At 46.7% G+C, this 16,725-nt stretch overlaps 1 protein-coding gene across 16 annotated transcripts in view; it reads right to left on the reverse strand.

Annotated features, from left to right (window-relative positions):
• The window catches only part of TFCP2 (transcription factor CP2), an 83,760-nt gene extending 80,848 nt beyond the window's left edge, over nucleotides 1–2,912 (reverse strand). For 14 of the 16 annotated variants that reach the window (XM_005570876.5, XM_074006874.1, XM_074006877.1 and 11 more), the window contains exon 1: nucleotides 2,084–2,912. In XM_005570876.5, the coding sequence (XP_005570933.1) occupies nucleotides 2,084–2,205 (122 nt within the window). In that variant the 5' untranslated portion in view covers nucleotides 2,206–2,912. The remainder of the gene's footprint in view (nucleotides 1–2,083) is intronic. The other 2 variants (XM_074006880.1, XM_074006871.1) reach the window with 1 other exon arrangement.
• Between the last annotated feature and the right edge of the window lie 13,813 nt (nucleotides 2,913–16,725).

Consider the following 16,725-nt stretch of genomic DNA (forward strand, 5'->3'; position numbering starts at 1 on the left):
GTAAAACCAAAGTTAAATTTCTCATGACTAAGAGGACTGCATGATAGAACATATAGAACTCAAGTTTCCCTGAAAATCACTAAAATATTTACATAAGGATAGTTTTTTTTTCCAATTTTTCTTAATTTTTAAATTTTGTTTGTTTGTTTGTTTTTCTTAAGAGGTCTCACTCTGTCACCAGGCTGGAGTAGAGTGGTGCAATCACAACTCACTACAGACTCAAATTCCTGGGCTCAAGCAATCCTTCCACCTCAGTCTCCTGAGTAGCTGGGGCTACAGGAACATGCCACCAGGCCAGGGTAATTTATCTATTGATTTATTTGTGGAGAGCAGGTCTTGAACTCCTGGCTTCAAGAGATCCTCCAGTCTCTACCCCCTCAAAGTGCTGGGATTACAGGCATGATTATTATTTAGAATAACAGTCTTTATTATTCTAATTACAAGTAAAGATTCCTGAAGATGCTGAAGTATTAAATTCTCTTTTTTTTTTTTTTTTTGAGACAGAGTTTTGCTCTTGTTGTCCAAGCTGGAGTGCAATGGTGTGATCTCTGCTCACAGCAACCTCCGCCTCCCGGTTCAAGTGATTCTCCTGCCTCAGCCTCCCAAGTAGCTGGGATTACAGGCGTGCACCACCACACCCGGCTAATTTTTTGTATTTTTAGTAGAGACGGAGTTTCACCATGTTGGCCAGGTCTCAAACTCCTGACCTTGTATCTGCCCACCTCAGCCTCTCAAAGTGCTGGGATTACAGGTGTGAGCCACCATGCCCGGCCTGAAGTGGTAAATTCTAACTCATAATTTTACTTCAGTGAGGAAAGTCCACTTTGAATTAGCAGGAATAAAGGAACTTTACATAACTCTTAAAAGATCTCATTATCAGAATGAAAAATGCATCTACTTTCCCCCTAAAAAGCATCTTTCCCCTATGAACTTTTATAAACCCAATGAAAATGTTAAGTTCTAGTCTCTCGACTCACTTACTTAAAGTCTTATAATGCATTAGGAAACCCAATTATAGTCCATCTACCCCTAAGAGGCAGCTGTTTCAACACTTCCATACAGGATTCTTGCACATCTATAAATGAAATAAACTATATTGGAGGAATAAACTAGCCAATTCATGCAGAAAGTTATATAGGCAGTAATGTTGCTTTCAAAGGAGTTTTTGTTTTGTTTTTCAAATGGAGTCTCACTTTGTTGCCCAGGCTGGAGTGCAATGGCACCATCTCTGCTGACTGCAACCTCCGCCTCCCGGGTTCCAGTGATTCTCCTGCCTCAGCCTCCCGAGTGGCTAGGATTACAGGCCCGCAGCACCACACCCGGCTAATTTTTGTATTTTTAGTATAGACAGGGTTTCACCACATTGGCCACGATGGTCTCGAACTCTTAGGCCGAAGTGATCCACCCGTCTCAGCCTCCCAAAGTGCTAGGATTACAGGCGTGAGCCACCGAACCCGGCCGAAAGGAGATATATCATCTGTTATCAACAATTGGCTTGATACGTAAAGATCCAGAAGCATCGTAAGTTTTCTTCGTCACTTTTTCATTTCACAGCTTATGTTTTAAAAGTCAGAAATCCCAGAATTAAGTAAAGTCTTAAAGCAAGCTAGTGATAAGATATAACTGCACGGACTTCTTCATCAAGGACTTCCATACCTTTCCAACAAGAAACGAACGAATATTCATCATTAAGCACCAGCTCCCAATTTCCCAACTTCCTAGATAGCCTTCCTATGCTGTATGTAACCCCTTCTTCACATAACGTCAGACTTACCCCCACATACACCATCAGTCCCCAAGTCTCCAATGCACATGGGCACAAAAGCCTCTCAACATTCATCTGGTTGCTAATCAGGGACCACTCTTCCTTCTTCCACTGATCCTGCGCAGGCTTCATATAGCCTACAATCGCTTTTTCCATTTCTTCCACAACACTACTCAAAGCGACAAAGGAACAAGTCCCCTTTCCACAATCGTAGACAGTTTTTTAAAACTCTATACACTTCCTTCCCACTCAACCACTTTTCTTAGTCTCTATCCGCCTTTGTTATTCAGGTGTAGGGTCTGGGAAAATCTCACTCACCTCATGCTATAGGCACCAGCACCCAGTTCCTGGCCGATCCCGGACAGGCTAGCATCAAAGTCCTGCACCAACCCGGATTCAATCACTTCGTCGGCCAGAGGCAGCTTCAGAGCCCAGGCCATCCTGGCTCCTTCCTTGCCCCAGGAGACACTGTGTCTTGTACAAAGGCGCGGAGGGTAATTCTACCCAACAGGAGTAACACAGTAGAAAACTACAAACCAAGGTTTCCCACGGAGTGCCCACCAGCCACCCCCAAGCCCGACCAGCACTGCTCGTATAACTAATCTCCCGTATCCTTGGCTGCTAGTTCTTGGTTGCCCCAGGTTCCAAAATCCCCCCTGCTCAGGTCTCAGGAACGTGAGGACCCCTTTGCTCAACTACTGCAGACTTCCCAGAAGCAGCTCTGGACTCCCGCACTCCCACTCCTTAAGATACCCTCTTGAGAGTTCGTAGTGGTGGCTTGCTGCTTCCCAGACAGACCAGCAGCAGCCGCAGGAAGCCAGCCCGGCGCTCCCACGCTGCTTTTGCACCTTTTCCCCCGCCCCTTTCTGCTGGAGGCCCCCTCCCTCCCAGGGCTCGCTCTCTCTTTCCCCTCCAGGCCTCGCTTCCGGTCAGTCCCACGATCACTTCCGGTCACCCCCTCTGAACCCCACGGCTTAAAACCAAATCCAGGTTTCCGCTGAGCCGACTCCTTGCTCTCTGTAGCCCCCCACGGCCTGGAAACATGGAAGGAGAAAGTCCAGCACAGGCGTGAAGCCTGGACTCCCCAGGCCCTTCCACCGCCCGCCGCCCCAGCGCCAACCAATCATGGCGTCCTCTTTCTTCGCCTGCCCGGCGAACATGACGTCACGCTGTCGCTCGCCTATAAAGAAGAGACCTCGTCAGTCTCGGCAGCGATGATAGGCGGGCTGCGCCTCGGCTCTGCCCCCGAGATGGGCTGGGCGATCACGGAGAGGACCCGGCGTGCAAGTGTCCGGGTTTAAACGCCTGTCCGTGTAGTTACCAGAGCTCTGGTATCCGCTACCCATCAAGTCATCACCCTGAACCGTGGAAGGAGCCCTCCTTCTAGCCTTATGAACCCACTCCACCCCTGGCGGACTCTTGACTACTTCCCAAACGCTCCTTACGTGCGCGCGCTTGCTCCTGCTCATCCTCCTGTCTCCTTAAACTCACCTCTTCCGAGGTCGAGACCCTGCATAAATCCCACTTCTCTCTATATTCATTTTATCTTAGGCGTCCTCTCTAATGCAATTGAACAGAAAAGCATGAGATCAGTAAAAATGTGGTTTTTAGGCCGGGCGAGGTGGCTCACGCCTGTAATTCCAGCACTTTGGGAGGCCGAGGTGGGCGGATCACCTGAGGTCGGGAGTTCAAGACCAGCCTGACCAACATGGAGAAACCCCGTCTCTACTAAAAATACAAAAATTGGCCGGGTGTGCTGGCGCGAACCTGTAATCCCAGCTACTCAGGAGGCTGAGGCAGGAGAATCACTTGAACCCAGGAGACGGAGGTTACGGTGAGCCGAGATCGGGCCATTGCACTCCAGCCTGGGCAACAAGAGTGAAACTCCATCTCAAAAAAAAAGAAAAAAAAGAAAAAAAGAAAAGAAAAGCTGGGCGCGGTGGCTCACTCCTGTAATCCCAGCACTTTAGGAGGCCGAGACAGGCGGATCACGAGGTCAGGAGATGGAGAGCATCCTGGCTAACACGGTGAAACCCCGTCTCTACTAAAAATACAAAAAATTAGCCAGGCATGGTGACGGGCGCCTGTCGTCCCAGCTACTCGGGAGGCTGAGGTGGGAGAATGGCGTGAACCCGGGAGGTGGAGCTTGCGGTGAGCCGAGATCGCACCACTGCACTCCAGCCTGGGTGACAGAGCGAGACTCCGTCTCAAAAAAAAAAAAAAAAATTGTGGTTTTTAAAAGGTGGTTGTGCTGGTATGGGGTGTTGGAATTTAAAAAGATCTGAAAATCAGAGTTTAGGCTGGCGTCTTCACTTATTAGTTTGGTGTCTTCAGAATAATTGCTTAATCTCACTGAGATTTAGCTTCCTCCTTTGTCAACGGGAGTAACTATATCTGCTCCACCTTCCTCCTTTGAGGATTGAGTAATAATGGCCATTGTTTATTAAGTATCAACTATTGCTAGGAATTTTATTACACTATGAGTAGTCCTCAAAGCAATCTTGGAATTAGAATGATAAAGCTAAGTATAATAACTCTTCTTTTATCAATAAGGAACCAAGGCTAAGCGCTTACATTGGCCAGAGCTAAATTGACATGCCAGATCCATGACATGGATTCAGAGCTGATTCCAAAGCCTGGCATTTTCCATTACAAGACATTGCCTTTATGTGAAAGTATTGGTTCATTGTTGTATTCCATTGCTGAATTTTTAAAAATCTGCCTTGACTTATACTTTTGTATATATCTGCTTCTCTCACTAGATTGATCTAAAGAACAAGGAATAGGTCTTTTTCAGGCTTGTGTTCTAAATATCTCCTACTATAGTTCCCGCATTCAATAGGACTTTTAAACATGTTTATTGAATTTAAAAAGGAATGAAAAAGGAATAAGAGAATCAAGAAAAAGAAAGAAGTTGACATGAAGTTGACAACATGTGCCGGTGTGGGGTGTTTCAGCCATAGGCATTTCTCTGAGGGCTCCAGGCTTAAACCTGCCGTCTTACCTTGGTAAGCCCTGGGATCCAAGTCTTGGCCCATTCTGGAGATATTCAGTATCTCTTCAAGCCATCTTTTCTTCCCATGAGCCAATTCTATCTCAAAATGTGTAACTGTGGGTAAAGGAATGGGTCCTGGGCTCATAGACCACAAGAGAGATGTCACATGGAGATCTGAGGGCTCAAAGTTTATGGCTGTTTTTTTTTTTTTTTTTGAGACAGTCTTGATCTCTTGCACAGGCTAGAGTGCAGTGGCACAATCTCGGCTCACTGCAACCTCCACCTCCTAGGTTCAAGCAATTCTCCTGCCTCAGCCTCCCGAGTAGCTGGGATTACAGGTGTGTACCACACACCTGGCTAATTTTTGTATTTTTAGTAGCGATGGGGTTTCAGCATGTTGGCCAGGCTGGTCTCAAACTCCTGACCTCAAATGATCCACCTGGCTGAGCCTCCCGAAGTGCTGGGTTTAAAGGCCTGAGCCACCATGCCTGGTGGTCAAAATCCTTTGTAAACTAGCATTGTACTTGGGGTATTTTAAAATCTCTCTTAGATAGAGCCATGCCTTGTTTGACCAACAGCTCCACCTCTAGCTGTATAACCTCAGGCAAGTAATCTTACATCTCTGAACCTCAGTATTTTAATGCATAAATTAGTGAAAATAATACCTCCCCCTAAACTTGTTGTGAGTATAAAATGAGGTACCAAAATGCCACTAAAATAGTAATGATTCAATAAATGTTAGCTCCAGTCTCCCACTAGTAGTACACTTCTGCTTCTCTATTAACACTGGGTTGATTTTGTTATCCTATTTTAATAACATTAATTTACATTGTATAGGCCGGGCGCGGTGGCTCACGCCTGTAATCCCAGCACTTTGGGAGGCCGAGGCGGGCGGATCACAAGGTCAGGAGATCGAGACCACGGTGAAACCCCGTCTCTACTAAAAATACAAAAAATTAGCCGGGCGCGGTGGCGGGCGCCTGTAGTCCCAGCTACTCAGGAGGCTGAGGCAGGAGAATGGCGTAAACCCAGGAGGCGGAGCTTGCAGTGAGCCGAGATCGCGCCACTGCACTCCAGCCTGGGCGACAGAGCGAGACTCCGTCTCAAAAAAAATTAAAATAAAATAAAAAATAAAAAAAATTTACATTGTATAGTATGTTATGGGCTTGGGATTTTTTTGTTTCTTTTAGAGACAGGGTATAGCTCTATCACCCAGACTGGAGTGCAGTGGCCTGATCAGAGCTCACTGTAGCCTTAAACTCCTGGGCTCAAGCAATCCTCTTGCCTCTGCCTCCCAAGTAGCTGGGACTACAGGTGCATACCACCATGCCCTTTGAGAGGGAGTCTCACTCTATCACCAGGCTGTAGTGTGGTGGTGGAGTCTCGGCTCACTGCAACCTCTGCCTCCTAGGTTCAAGTGATTCTCATGCCTCAGCCTCCCAAGTAGCTGGGACTACAGGCATGTGCCACCACGCCCAGCTAATTTTTGTATTTTTAGTAGAGACGGGGTTTTACCATGTTGGCCAGGATGGTCTCCATCTCTTGACCTAGTGATCTGCCCACCTTGGCCTCCCAAAGTACTGGGATTACAGGCGTGAGCCACTGCGCCCAGGCATGTTTTCTTTTCTTTAGTTTTGGTTTTGGTTTTGAGACTGGGTCTCACTCTGTTGCCCAGGCTGGAATGCAGTGGCATGATCACAGCTCATTGCAGCTTCCACCTCCCAGGCTCAAGCAATTCTCCCACCTAAGCCTTCCGAGTAGCTGGGACTAAAGGCATACACCACCACACCAGTTAATATTTTATTTTTAGTAGAAATGGGATCTTACTATGTTGCCCAAGCGACTGTCAAACTCCTGGGCTTAAGCGATCCTCCCACCTCAGCCCCCCAAAGTACTGGGATTACAGGCATGAGCCAAGGTACCCAGTCTGTTATGGTTTTAATAGCATTTTATTATTTATTTATTTATTTATTTTTGAGACGGAGTCTCCCTCTGTTGCCCAGGCTGTGGTACAGTGGCGCAATCTCTGCTCACTGCAACCTCCACCTCCCGGGTTCAAGCAATTTTCCTGCCTCAACCTCCCAAGTAGCTGGGACTACAGGCACACGCCATCATGGCTGGCTAATTTTTGTATTTTTAGTTGAGATGGGGTTTCACCATGTTAGCCAGACTGGTCTTGAACTCCTGACCTCATGTGATCTGCCTGCCTCGGCCTCTCAAAGTGCTGAGATTACAGGTATGAACCACCGTGTCTGGCCTCAGTAGCACTTTAAAATACATTGTCTTGGCCTGGCACCATGGCTCATACCTGTAATCCCAGCACTTTGGGAGGCTGAGGCAGGAGGATCACTTGAGCCCAGGAGTTCAAGATCAGCCTGGGCAATAGAGTGAGACCCCTTCTCTACAAGAAATTTTAAAATTAGGCATGGTGGTGTGCACCTGTAGACCCAGCTACTCAGGAGGCTGAGGTGGGAGGATGGTTTGAGCCCAGGCATTCGAGACTACAGTGAGCCATGATTGGGCTGTTGCACCCAGCCTGGACAACAGAGCAAGACACTGTCTCTATTAAAAATAAATAAATCAAATACATCATATCATTTAATCTTCACAGAAGTTTTTGGTTTGTTTTTCAATATGAGGAAACTGAGACTCAGGGCAGAGTGGTCAGGATCAAGCAGAACTCTTTTTTTTTTTTTTTTTTTTTTTGAGACAGAGTCTCGCTCTGTCACCCAGGCTGGAATGCAGTGGCTGGATCTCAGCTCACTGCGGGCTCCGCCTCCCGGGTTTACGCCATTCTCCTGCCTCAGCCTCCCGAGTAGCTGGGACTACAGGTGCCAGCCACCTCGCCCGGCTAGTTTTTTGTATTTTTAATAGAGACGGGGTTTCACCGTGTTAGCCAGGATGGTCTCGATCTCCTGACCTCGTGATCCACCCGTCTCAGCCTCCCAAAGTGCTGGGATTACAGGCTTGAGCCACCGCGCCTGGCCTGAACTCTTTAAAAATTGTCCTGAAAATTATTTTGTGACTCAGCAACTCCTTTCTTTCTTTTTTTTTTTTTTTTTTTGAGACGGAGTCTCGCTCTGTCGCCCAGGCTGGAGTGCAGTGGTGGATCTCAGCTCACTGCAAGCTCCGCCTCCCGGGTTCACGCCATTCTCCTGCCTCAGCCTCCCAAGTAGCTGGGACTACAGGCGCCCGCCACCTCACCCGGCTAGTTTTCTGTATTTTTTAGTAGAGACGGGGTTTCACCATGTTAGCCAGGATGGTCTCGAGCTCCTGACCTTGTGATCCGCCCGTCTCGGCCTCCCAAAGTGCTGGGATTACAGGCTTGAGCCACCGCGCCCGGCACAGCAACTCCTTTCTACATATATATCCTAGAGAAACTCTTCTACATACATACCAGGAGACTTGTATGAGAATGTTCATGGCAGCACTGTTTATGGTAACAAAATGGAATACAACAATTCTCCACCAGCGAAAGAACAGATACATTGGACTGGAATATAATATTATTGAGCAGTGAAAATGAATAAAGCTATACTAAACTGCATGAATAAATCAATCCTAGAATTGAGGGGGAAATGCAGAAGTCCTCATACTGTGTAATATCACCTTATAAAGCTCAAAAGTCAGCAAAATTAAGCAATTATCATTTAGGAAAGTATATAGTTGACCTTTCAACAACACAGGTTTGAACTGCACGGGTCTACTTATTTGTGAGTTTTCTTTTTTTTTTTTTTAATTTTTCCTTTTTTGTTGTTTCTTGGTGTCTTCTAATATTCATGGATTGTCTTCCACCTCTGACACTTCTTTTTTTTTTTTTTTTTTTTTGAGACGGAGTCATGCTCTGTCGCCCCAGGCTGGAGTGCAGTGGCCGGATCTCAGCTCACTGCAAGCTCCGCCTCCCGGGTTCACGCCATTCTCCTGCCTCAGCCTCCCAAGTAGCTGGGACTACAGGCGCCCGCCTCCGCGCCCGGCTAGTTTTTTGTATTTTTTAGTAGAGACGGGGTTTCACCGTGTTAGCCAGGATGGTCTCGATCTCCTGACCTCGTGATCCGCCCGTCTCGGCCTCCCAAAGTGCTGGGATTACAGGCTTGAGCCACCGCGCCCGGCCCACCTCTGACACTTCTGAGCCATCAAGACCAACCCCTCCTCTTCCTCCTCCTCCTCAGCTTACTCAATGTGAAGATGAGGAGGAAAGACCTTTATGATGATCCATTTCCATTTAATGAATAGTAAATATATTTTCTCTTCCTTGTGATTTTTAAAATATTTTCTTTTCTCTAGCTTACTTTATTATAAGAATACAATATATAATACATAAAATATAAAATATATGTCCATTGACTGTGTTATCAGTAAGGTTTCGGCTCAACAGTAGGCTGTTATTAATTAAGTTTTAGGTGAATCAGAAGTTACACTTGAATCTTCAACCGTGTGGGGATCACCCTCACATTGTTTAAGGGTCAACTTTACATATAGTCCTTTCAAAAGGAATGAAATAAATACAATTCTAGTGATGGCCTCATCTAAGGAGAGGCAGGGGAATAGGTGAGGGAAGGAACTAGAAAATAGCTTCAGCGTGGCCGGGCACGGTGGCTCATACCTGTAATCCCAGCACTTTGAGAGAGGCTGAGGTGGGCAGATCGCATGAGGTCAGGAGTTCAAGACCAGCCTGACCAACATGGAGAAACCCAGTCTCTACTAAAAATACAAAACTTAGCTGGGCATGGTGGTGCACACCTGTAATTCCAGCTACTCAGGAGGCTGAGGCAGGAGAATCTCTTGAACCTGGGAGGCAGAGATCACAGTGAGCCGAGATCAGGCCACTACACTCCAGCCTGGACGACCGAGTGAGACTCTGTAACAAAGATAAAAAAAAAAAAAAAAAAAAAAGAAAAGAAAAGAAAATAGCTTCAGGTTGGGCGTGGTGACTCACGCCTATAATCCCAGCACCTGAGGAGGGCAGATCACCTGGGGTCGGGAGTCTGAGACTAGCCTGACCAACATGGAGAAACCCCGTCTCTATTAAAAATACAAAAGTAGCCAGGTATGGTGGTGCATAGCTGTAATCTCAGCTACTCGGGAGGCTGAGGCAGGAGAATCACTTAAACCCAGGAGACAGAAGTTGCAGTGAGCCGAGATCACGCCATCGCACTTCTGCCTGGGCACCAAGAGCAAAACTCCATCTCAAAAAAAAGAGAGAAAAAGAAAAGGAAAAAAGAAAGAAGATAGCTTCAACCATTCTTAATAGTTTACATAAGTGGAGTAGTGGGAGCATGAGTGATTGTTTCATCATTATGCTTCATAAATTACCAAAAAATTGTACTCTTGAATAAGTAACAAATATATATAAATTAGTAGCTGGTTCCTGATTCGCTTAGCTGGGATTTGCCTATAGTGATGCGTCCCTGCCGATGGAAACTGCACACATACAAAGCAAAAAATAATAGCTAATATGGCTGGGTGTGGTGGCTCACTCCTCTACTCCCACCACTCTGGGAGGCTGAGGCAGGTGGATTGCTTGAGCTGAGGAGTTCAAGACCAACCTGGGCAACATGGCAAACCCCATCTCTACAAAAAAATTAGCTGACTGTGGTGGTGTGCCCCCGTAGTCCCAGTTACTGGGGAGGCTGAGGCAAGAGGATCCATTGAGCCTAGAAGGTAGAGGATGCAGTGAGTCAAAATCACATCACTGCACTCCAGCCGGAGCAATAGAGCAAGACCCTGTTTCAAAAAATAAATAAATAAATAAATAAAAACTAATAATAATGATAGGCTCATATTTACTGAGCTCTTCCTAAGTGCCAGGGCCTGCCGAGGTGCATTAGGTTTATTATCTCATTTCATCTTCACTCACCCCTATAAGAAAGGTATCCGTATTCGATTAGTTTCATAAATAAGGAAACTGAGGCTTAGAAAAATTAAATGGCTTGTCCATGGTCACCCAGCATGAGAGTGGTAACCCCACAGTCTAGGCATCTAACCTTCATGCTACACTCTCTCTGTGAGTGGTTATAACTTTAAAAAGGGCCGGGCACGATGGCTCATGCCTGTAATCCCAGCACTTTGGGAGACTGAAGTGGGTGGATCACCTGAGGTCAGGAGTTTGAGACTGGCCTGGCCAAAATGGCAAAACCCCATCTCTACTAAAAATACAAAAATTAGTCGGGTGTGGTGGTGGGCACCTGTAGTCCCAGCTACTTGGGAGGCTGAGGCAGGAGAACTGCTTGAACCTGGGAGGTGGAGGTTTCAGTGAACGGAGATTACGCCACTGCACTCCAGCCTGGGCCATAGAGTGAGGCTCCATCTCAAAAATAAATAAATAAATAGCCAGGTGTGGTGGCTCACAACTGTAAGCACTCTGGGAGGCCAAGGTGGGTGGATCACTTGAGGTCAGGAGTTCGAGACCAGCCTGGCCAACATGGTGAAACCCCGTCTCTACTTAAAATAGAAAAATTAGCCGGGCGTGGTGGCTCATGCCTGTAATCCCAGCTACTTGGGAGGCTGAGGCAGGAGAATCGCTTGACCCCAGGAGGCGGAGGCTGCAGTGAGCCAAGATCGTGTCATTGCACTACAGCCTGGGCGACAAGAGCGAAACTCCATCTCAAAAAAATAAGAATAATAAATAAATAAATAAACTTTAAAAAGATCTGCTTCACCGGGCGCAGTGGCTAACGCCTGTAATCCCAGCATTTTGGGAGGCCGAGGTGGGTGGATCACCTGAGGTCATGAGTTCAAGACCAGCATGGCCAACATGGTGAAACCCCATCTCTACTAAAACTACAAAAATTAGCCAGGCATGGTGGCAGGTGCCTGTAATCCCAGCTACTCGGTAGGCTAAGGCAGGAGAATCCCTTGAACCCGGGAGGCGGAGGTTGAAGTGGGCCGAGATCACGCCATTGCACCCCAGCCTAGGCGACAGAGTGAGACTCCATCTCAAAAAAAAAATATATATATATATATATATATGTGTATATATATATATATCTGCTTCTTACCTATTCTTCCTTTCAGAGATGAATTTTGAAACTTGTGGAGGTGAGAATATTGAATTTTTAGAACATTGTGCCCACGAAGGAATATTGGATGAAGCATGTTTTCTCATCCACAGAAGAATAGTTCAAAGGGAATGGACTTTTAGAAAAACAAGGAGTAATCATATTAGATGTTTGGAAGAGATGACTGTGCCACATCCAGGAATATCAGGGAGCCCTATGCCCTGGAAAATATTTAAGAAAAGACAGACATGTACTTTTTGGAAGTGTTTGAGAATAAGTTTAATATCTGAACCAAAATAAACACTTCACAAAGGTCCTCCTTGCCACTTATTAATTCTTTTTTTTTTTTTTTTTTTTTTTTTTTTTTTTTTTTTTTTTGAGACGGAGTCTCAGTCTGTCGCCCAGGCTGGAGTGCAGTGGCCGGATCTCAGCTCACTGCAAGTTCCGCCTCCCGGGTTCACGCCATTCTCCTGCCTCAGCCTCCCGAGTAGCTGGGACTACAGGCGCCCGCCACCTCGCCCGGCTAGTTTTTTGTACTTTTTAGTAGAGACGGGGTTTCACCGTGTTAGCCAGGATGGTCTCGATCTCCCGACCTCGTGATCCGCCCGTCTCGGCCTCCCAAAGTGCTGGGATTACAGGCTTGAGCCACCGCGCCCGGCCGCCACTTATTAATTCTAAAACCCACTGAGGTGAAATGAGAGGAGACTCCTAAGCCTCAGCCCCTCCCAAATGGGGTGCAGGTCAGCCTGGAGAATTATGCTGTTGACCCCAGTTCCCCCTTGGGAAAGAAGTCTTTACACACTGTTTACCCCTAGAATTCTGTGACTGGGAAAGTGGACTTTTCCCATACTCTCCCCTCCCCAACATAACTAAGAGTGAAATTGGAGTGCCAGGATGGGAGAGATTCCAGGAGCAGCCAAGAAGGCTCTGCCTCCAAGAAAAGACCACTAGATGTTCCCTTAGAAATCCAGCAACACTGGGCTGGGCAAGGTGTTTCACGCCTGTAATCCCAGCACTTTGGGAGGCAGAGGCAGGTGGATCACCTGAGGTCAAGAGTTCGAGACCAGCCAGGTCAACATGGTGAAACCACATCTCTACTAAAAATACAAAAATTAGCTGGGCCTGGTGGCATGCATCTGTAATCCCAGCTACTTGGGAGGCTGAGAGAGGAGAATCTCTTGAACCTGGGAAGTGGAGGTTGCAATGAGCCAAGACTGCCATTGCACTCCAGCCTGGGCAACAAGAGCCAAACTCCTTTTCAAAGGAGAAGAAAGAAATCCAGCAACACCTATCAAAAGATCAAATTTTTGTACCCATAAATTCATCCCGCAATAAAAATCTGCCTTCTATGACACACAATAAATCAGAGTACCTGTGGCATGGAGCTCCAAATTCAGTGTTCTGGATTCAGTGTCCTTGAAGTTAAGGCTCATCATGGAGGGTTCACTTCTCAAGATTGGATCCTAAAACTGGATACCATCAAGATGGGACATAGCAGGGTCTACCCTGGTAGGTGGAAACATGTGGAAACTCTACCTAAAAGCTCAGTCTGGGTGCAGTGGTTCATGCCTGTATTGCCAGCACTTTGGGAGGCCGAGGCAGACAGATCTCGAGGTCAGGAATTTGAGACCAGCCTGGCCAACATAGCGAAACCCCATCTCTACTAAAAATACAAAAAATTAGCTGGGTGTGGTGGCAGGCATCTGTAATCCCAGCTACTTGGGAGGTTGAGGCAGGAGAATCATTTGAACCTGGGAGGCAGAGGTTATAGTGAGCCAAGATTGCACCACTGCACTCCAGCCTGAGTGACAGTGTGAGACTCTGTCTCAAAAAAAAAAAATCAGAACATACAAACACACAGCAACCTCAAGGTCCCACCCACCTTTCAGAGCCTGTATGGGGTAAAGTTAAGCACAAAAGCTTTACAGACTGCCTACCTGGGTTCAAATCCTAGTTTTGCTGTTCACAAAGCAGCCCTGAGTATATTCCTCATGCTCCATGTACCTCAATTCCCTGTCTGCAAAGTGGATATAATATTTCTTACTTTATAGAATTATTGTGAGAATTAACTGAGATGGTGCATGTTAAGTGCTTACAAGTCTAAACTGCTCTCACCAGTTTAGATTAGGTAGCCCAGACCTCATCAATACCAGCAGAGTGTCAGGGGAGAGGGACCTGAGAGGGAGATGTCATGAACCCTGCATTTTGACTAGTGATCAGTAAAGGTTAGCTATTATTGTTATTGGCAAGGAGGGCACCCTAGCAGCTGTCTTGCCTATCTCTTAAGACAAATCAGTTCTCTCAGAGGCTTGAGGGTTTGCATTCCCTGGGTCAGTACCCATTCATCCCCTAGCCTTCCCTTTTCACTCAAGTACTCAAGTCAGTCAATGTCATTGGGTTCCCCGGTTAATCAGTGAACATTTTCTTCCAGGTACAGGAGGAAACCATTTCCCAGGCAGGCTTTTGTGGGGACTGACCATCTGGCTTTAACTCTTCACCTCTTCCTGCCACCAACCTGTGAGGCCTAGTGTGGCTTCTCTGAAGGACCCTGCAGTTGAAAGGAAAGGAAATCAGAAGTTTTCACAGCCCCACCGTTCCACCTCAGGCTCTTCTCCTCTCTTCTCTAGTCCAGAAACCAGCCCATATCCATAAAACATCAGTTCTCCTGTCAGAGTCATCCACAACACAATAGACTTCCCAGGCCTGGGAATAAAGACTGCAGTCCCTTCATCCTCTAAAGCCTTCCTGGGCCAACGGCCAAGAGCCACCCTCAACTGGTCTGAGCCAGAGCTATCAGCTCCAACTGACTTTCCTGGTGGGAGCTGCTGGGAGCTGTCTCTCTCAGGTCACAGCCAGCTGCTGCCCAGATTCTATTCACTCTCACATTTCACACACCAAACCCAGCATAGCTAAGCTGAATCTCATAGTCCTGCTTTCTCCCAGGAACCTGAAATCAGGGACTCAGCTGTCATTATTTCCATGAAGGAGAGTGTATGAAATGCATTCAGTCAATCATCTGCCACTTAATCAAGCACCTACTCTATGCCCCTAGCCTGTGTAATGAGGAGTCACAGCCCAGTGTGAGTAGCTAATATCTACATAAGATATATGTAATATCTATGTAAGATCTATGCAAAAGGTAAGTGCTGGCTTCTGTCTGAATTTTTGCCCTGTTATTTCAGAGTACTGTAAAGCTCCTCTGATCCCTAAGCTTTGCATCAGAGGCTTAGACATTCATTATCTCCCTGGGTAGGGGTGGAGAGGTGGGGCATGGTCCAGAATCCAGCACAGTGCCCGGCTCAGGAATGTTGGTTTGGTAGAATCAAAGGTGATGTCTTGCTTGCTCTCACCAGTTTATTTTATTTTTACTTATTTGTTTTTATTTTTATTTATTTGTTTTTGAGACAGAGACTCTGTCATCCAGGCTGGAGTGCAGTGGCTCAATCTCGGCTCGCTATAGCCTCTGCCTCTCAGGCTCAATCGCTTCTCATGCCTCAGCTACCCAAGTAGCTGGGATTACAGGCATGTGCCCCCACGCCTGGTCAATTTTTGTATTTTTAGTAGAGATGGGGTTTCACCATGTTGGCCAGGCTGGTCTCAAACTCCTGACCTCAGGTGAACTGCCCGCCTTGGCCTCCCAAAGTGCTGGGCTTACAGGCGTGAGCCACCGCGCCTGGCTGCTCTCACCAGTTTAGATTAGGTAGCCCAGACCTCATCAATACCAGCTAAGTGTCAGGGGAGAGGGAACTGAGACGGAGATGTCATGAACCCTGCTCCTAGGAGGTAGACAAGCCAAGAGAGACTCTAACGACAGGTGTGCTCTCAGTTCTAAGCTCAGGTGACAGTCCTGGGGAATAATACAAAGTCTTGCTTACCATATAGTCACCTTTTTATAAAGTATAAGTCAAACTAACTATTAATGTTCTGGCTTCCTATCCTGATAAGTATACCTTTACAGTGACTTGGGAGACCAGGTTTGGATTTAGAACTCCTGGAAGTCCCATGCTAGAATGTGCCCCAGTTCTGGCCCTCAGCCCATTGGCTGCCTTCTCTTCCCTCTCCCCATCTTGCACTGCAAAGAACCCGACGTACATGTGTAGACACCCTAGTCTACACATCCAAGCTCTGTCACCCTACTGTCTGGCAAACAGCTGCCCTTTGGCCACGGCTGGGCTGAATGTTTGTGTTTCCCAAAAATTCCTATATTGAAACTTAATCCCCAATGTGATAGTATAGTTGTCCTTCCATATCTGTCGGGGATTGGTTTCAGGATGCCTGAGGATACTGAAATCCACAGGTGCTCAAGTCTCTCATATAAAATGGTATACTCCAGCCTGGGCAACATAGTGAGACCCCATCTCTAAAAATAAAAATAAAAAAATTAGCCAGGTGTGGTGGCACATGCCTGTAGTCCCAGCCATTCAGGAGGCTGAGGTGGGAGGATCACTTGAGCCAGGGAAATCGAGTGAGCTGTGATCGCACCACTGCACTCCAGCCTGGGCCTTTGTTTTTTGTTCTCTGTCTCAAAAAACAAAACAAAACCCACCAAAAACAGTGTAGTATTTGCACATAACCTTCTGTGCACATCCTCTTGCATAAGATTATCTCTAGGTTACTTATAATACCTACTAATATAATGTAAACGCTATGTAAATAGTTGTTATGCTGTATTGACATTTTTTGTTTGTATTGTTTTTATTGTTGTATTGGGGGGATTGGGTTGTTTGTTTGGAGGCAGAGTCTTGCTCTGTTACCCAGGCTGGAGTGCAGTGGTATGATCTTGGCTCACTGCAACCTCCTGGGTTCAAGCAATTCTTGTGCCTCCAGCCTCCCAAATAGCTGGGATTACAGGCATGTACCACCACACCTGATTAATTTTTGTATTTTTAGTAGAGACAGGGTTTCACCCTGTTGCCCAAGCTGGTTGCGAACTCCTGAGCTCAGGCAATCTGCCCACCTTGGCCTCC

The sequence above is a fragment of the Macaca fascicularis genome, chromosome 11 (assembly GCF_037993035.2).
Source record: "Macaca fascicularis isolate 582-1 chromosome 11, T2T-MFA8v1.1".
In the NCBI taxonomy this organism is placed as follows: domain Eukaryota; kingdom Metazoa; phylum Chordata; class Mammalia; order Primates; family Cercopithecidae; genus Macaca; species Macaca fascicularis.